Source organism: Oncorhynchus mykiss, chromosome 22, assembly GCF_057628025.1.
Source record: "Oncorhynchus mykiss isolate SJ-2025 chromosome 22, ASM5762802v1, whole genome shotgun sequence".
NCBI lineage: Eukaryota > Metazoa > Chordata > Actinopteri > Salmoniformes > Salmonidae > Oncorhynchus > Oncorhynchus mykiss.
In genome coordinates, this window is record NC_143043.1 from 48,812,123 (window position 1) to 48,817,553 (window position 5,431).

Sequence of the window (5,431 nt, forward strand, 5' to 3'; positions counted from 1 at the left end):
ACAATACGGTATACCGCTCAGCCCTAGTGTGTGTGTGTGCGTACGTGTTTGTGACAGGGCTGTCACATGTGCCTGTGACTTTCCTGTGTTGTCTCTTTTAGACACTTCCTCTTGGGGGGGGGTCAGGTCAGATTCTGGGAGAACATTAAAACAAACCACCAGCCTTGTCCTGAAGTTTATTCTGCTGGATGTTTTGGTATTTTATTTCACCCAGGTTGTTAACATGGAATATACACTGAGTGTATAAAACATTAGGAACACCTGCTCTTTCCGTAACGTAGCCTGACCACGTGAATCCAGGTGAAAGCTATGATCCCTTATTGATGTCACCTGTTAAATCCACTTCAATCAGTGTAGATGAAGGGGGAGGAGACAGGTTAAAGAAGGATTATAAAAGCCTTGAGACATGGATTGTGTATGTGTGCTATTCCAATATTAGCAAGGTGTTCCTAATGGTTGGTGTACTCACTCAGTGTATGTGTGTGTCTCCCGAGTGGCTCACCGGTCTAAGGCACTGCATCTCAATGCAAGAGGCGTCACTGCAGTCCCTGGTTTGAATCCAGGCTGTATCACATCCGGCTGTGATTGGGAGTCCCATAGGGCGGCGCACAATTGGGCCAGAGTCATCCGGGTTTGCCCGGGGTAGGCCGTCATTGTAAATAAGAGTTTTGTTCTTTGACTGACTTGCCTGGTTAAATAAAATAAATATATAAAAAAAAAATCTCTAGCTAGGCTATTTAAAAAAAAAAAAAAAACTTTCTCTGATTTCAATTAGTTTTTGTTGAGATTTGCAACATTTAAGTTTGCGCCGTTGTCGATTTTTGTAAAAAAAATTATTTTCAATGTTATTACAATAACCTGGGTATGTAGACTACTGCCTCAGCTCTGAATCTGATCTGAAAGATGTCTCAACTCAACAGAATTATGTTTGTTTTACATGCAGGATATTAAATGTATATTTCACCCATGGTTTTCTTTGTTTCGTCAGCATTGTTTGATTATACTTATATACTAACCCTTTTTTTCTTCCATCATTTCCTACCATGAATCTTGTACAGAGCTGCATCAGTACTGTTTTTGTCTTCCAAAAACTCACTGGCACTGTTAGCTTGGACCTAAGGGCAATCAGTCATGTTGATTTGTGAATGCCACCAATTGAGTAACATGATGTCTCAATCTCTGCTCCTAAAACAGATCATCCTCAAGTAACTAACAGGAAAGGAACAGAGTGTCAAGACGCTGCCCTTAGAGGTCCCAAACAGCCCGTCTGTAAATACTACATTTGCTCCACAAGAGAACTACAGCAACCTGCATGCTGAGAAGAAGATTAGAGGCAATGTATAACATTGAGTTATGGTAAAATATATATATATATATATATATATATACAGATGATATACCAGTGTTGCTAGGACTACTACCATTACTGATATGTAAATGTATAATTTTATTATATGTATACACACATGATTGGGGATTCTGAAAATGTAATTGTAAAGGTATTCAACAATTACTTTTATGACCTTTTTAATGTTTTGCTAAAACTACACAACTCACCCAACATTTTTTGCAGAATTGATTGTGCATCTTAAGTGTTTGATTCCTTTTATTTAAAACAGACCATTGAAAAGCTCTCTTGTTTTTTTTTTACCCCATATACAAATGTACACTTGGCCTGTGCGTCAGGCTGGAAAGGAGTGCTCTTCTTGTTCTTGTAAAGGATGAATGTGACGGAGGATGGATAGTCTGTTGTTGTTGTTTATCCGATGGTTGTTCTCTGAGTATAGGATCACTGCTCCCCCTCCCGGTGTGCCTTGGTCCCTTTATGATGAAGGAATAAGACATGATAACGGCAGAACATTTCATTATTCTACCTTATGGTGGCCAAATGGCAGTGATATAATCAGCCACTAATTCCAGAATTGATAATGAATCTAGCGATCACTGGTTCCAAGTGTCTGTTTGCGTTGCACTGTTTGCGTTATGTCTATTGGGCCCTGAGTATTTTAGCATTCATCCAAGAAATACCAGATGCGCCAATCACCTAGCAGAGTGATTGGTGGGCTGAAAATAAGCCGCCTTCGAGGATTTGAAAGTCTGAGTAAGAGTTTGGTGAGCTATTAGACATTTTAAAGGGTTAGGTGGTTATACTCCGAGGCCACAGACATTAAAGGGGGAACAGAATGATAAGACTTCAACGGAAAGGTACAGTACATGTGGTGAACTTTGTTAAAAAGGCTGACTTACGCATGACGGGAGGTCACTTGTTAATCGGGTTTTATTTTAACTGTAGAAGTGCCTAAAGTAATGTGTATATAACATGCATCTTCAAAAAGGCTGTGTGAAAAAAAAAAATAATAATAATTAAATAGAAAACCCATCACAATTTCTCAAAACACTCCACACTCTCACAATAATCACTTCTGGGAGAAAATGAACACCTGTTTTGTGTGATGTGAATTCGGTGCGTTGGTACTCTTTGTACTGCGGGTTAGTTTTTACTGCTTTAACTTTTCATTGATCATTTACTTTTAATTTTTTTTTAAATGTCAATGTCTTGACAGATCTGGACATGACTGCTTATGGCATGATGTTCAGTGAGGGTTCATTATGTAACATGGTTTAGCTTCATTCTTAATGTGTTGAACGTTTTTTTTTGTTTTTTTTTGACAAAAAAAAAGTGATTGGAGATGAGATTAGAAAACCAGATATGTATCGTAATTCTATGTTGTTAACTCATTCTTCTCTTTATACAGCTGTCTTTGTCATATCCTCACGTTTACTGCATTGATATCGTAGTCTTAACATCTTTCAAGTAGAATGTATCACAATACATGTTTTAGTGGTAGGACGTGGTCACATTACAAATGTAATGAAACTCGTATAACTCTACATATGTTATTGTCAAAGCTTCATTGTATTTACAAACTGGTCTATAAAACTAGCATTTACAAACAGAAGACAGATTTATCCACCAGTGCAAAGTCTATACATGTTATTTACTGTAGGGTATACAAGACTAATGAAGCCAGTTATTTACAGAAGGATATAAAAGATGAAAATAAAGTAAAAAATATTGAACTATTTACAATTTTATCTACACGTACCATTATTTTACCTTTTTGCTCAAACTTGTATGTTTTATTTGCTCTTGAAATAACAGTTAAAAAATTCACACAGGTGCAAACTCGAAATGTTACCCAGTCTTTCATTCTCCACTTTTCATTTTGTGTGTGAGTGAAATCTGTCTGTAAAAAAATTATAATAATCTCAACAGTATAAAGGAGATTTTTTTCCATGATGTTTGATCAATTCAGACAATCAACAGTGAGACTCCTTCACTCATGTCCTTACCATCTTTGTATTTTTCCATCACTTTTTTTATTTACCATTTTCAGAAAAGTTCATTTTTATTGTAACGTTTGATGGAAATAAATGGAATATACTTAGTTTTATTTGTTTAACATTAGTTATTGAACAATGTTGTATTCTATTTTAAAATGAATGTCATTTATTAAGCTGAGCTTTGCTCTGCCGGTGGTTCCTCAAAGGACCTGTCCTGTCACGTTAGCCTATGAAAAACCGTCTGTGATCAGGGATGGAATGTTGGAGCTACCAATGGTAAGCTTCCACATCTCGTCCTTGTCACTGCCTTGTCACATATACAGGACAACACACTGCAGTACGAGCAAGGTTGTAGAATTGCTTTTATTATGTATAAAAACAGTTTATTCTATAGGTCACAGTCTACCAAAAAAAGAAACATTTAAGTTAATGTACTTTTCATTGTAGTACAGTATAATTTCATAACTATATTAATTTGTCTACTAAAGTTGCAATTACGGAAGCTCTGTATTTTTGGAAATTATGTCATTTGTTCTGCTTTTCTAGAGCACTGCAACACACTGGATTGTATTGCCGGAATCTGAACATGTCCTATGTTATGGCAAAAACAATATTTTCAGTATCATGTTGCCTTGGTATCACAAAATATGAATTTTGCATTTGATAGCCAACCCATGGCATTTACATACATACCCATTAATACATGCATCTAATCTTTCTATTCCACCAGATAAAAAGTGTCCCTGGACTCATACAGACAAGGGAAAACTCAAAGCACTTTTGTTCAACATATAGTCGTGGGTATGGATGGCTAATGTGGCAGTGATTCTCCTAAATTATGTCAGATGTTGACCTAAGGCGTCTTTCACAAGAAACAATGTTTCTATGGAAATGTTTATTTCAGTGTTTTAATTTCAACTTGATTTTTTGCTAATTGTTTTGAATGTTGTTATAGCTAGTTAAATCTGCACCTGAAAGTCAGTCGAGATTTTTAGATCACCCAATCAAAAGAGTTGGACAGTCAGAATGTGTTCATTTTTACTGACCCAATAGTAACAGGATTCCTTAGCACTTTGTGAACAGTTGGTAAACTGATCTGGGCAGACTAGCTTATTAGTGATCTTTGCCTTGCCTTTTGATGCGTTGTTCTTAAGTTGTTATGTGTTAGGACTCATGAAATATAAGGATTGTAATTTAGTCTACTGCAATTTGTGAAATATGCTGTTTTAATTCTCACTACAGTACATTTTCATTTTGAGGTCAAAATGGTAGATTGTAAAGAGTGCAGTCAAATATTTCACTGAGAAAAAAAAGCTTGATGATGAGAACTGACAGGTGCCATTCTAAATGGTGGTGCTACAGTTACTGCAGGGTTATGTTTAAACTGCTGTGCTGGTTCACATATGGCTCCATCTGTAGTGCCGTACTCTAGAACAGAGGGGACAAACCCTTACTAATTTTGAATCTGTTCATGTGGCAATTTTAAATGTTTTATTTGTGCTCATTTATGTTATAAACAGTAGTTTTGGTAAATGCAAAATTGTGTAAAATCTAATGTTAAAAAATAAATACAAGTTTAAGTAAATGCCAGGTTTCTGATTCCTTTGTTTTGGTGATTCACATAGGAATTAATAAGCCTATTTATTTGGGGTATTTTAAATAAGCACAGGACATTTATTTCACAAGTCCCATATAATGAAATGCTCCATCTCAGGAATTGTTAGGATAGGTTTAGTCTTATCCCATTTCCTATGACAAAAAAAGCATGAATTATTAGGTATTTTTGGATGAATATGCTAAATTGTTGCCATTTGTATCGAATAGTCTGTCTATGCACATCTGCATCTGATAACACGACTTTGCAGATATTGTAAAGACATTGACTTATCCAAATGCATCCAGATCCTGCTGTCTAGTTATTTATAGTCCTCTATACAGTCTAGTCCAAGATGGTATTTTGCTAGCCTCCACCTTCACATTGTACTGATGTTTGTTTGAAAGACGGCTACTTTTTGATGCATGTACACGGCTGGTAGCGTTACCATCGCAACAGCATCCAGGCGCACATTCCTTGTCTTGGATACAC

At 36.2% G+C, this 5,431-nt stretch overlaps 1 protein-coding gene across 34 annotated transcripts in view; it reads left to right on the forward strand.

The window, feature by feature from the left end:
• LOC110501907 (muscleblind-like protein 2a) overlaps nt 1–4,930 on the forward strand; it is a 43,613-nt gene extending 38,683 nt beyond the window's left edge. For 32 of the 34 annotated variants that reach the window (XR_016490679.1, XM_021579767.3, XM_021579770.3 and 29 more), the window contains one exon: nt 1,195–4,930. Coding sequence is in view for 32 of the 34 variants with exons in the window: in XM_021579769.3 (XP_021435444.3) it covers nt 1,195–1,319 (125 nt within the window). In the remaining 2 variants the exon portion in view is untranslated. The remainder of the gene's footprint in view (nt 1–1,194) is intronic. The other 2 variants (XR_002470272.3, XM_090216270.1) reach the window with 2 other exon arrangements.
• Nucleotides 4,931–5,431: the final 501 nt, after the last annotated feature.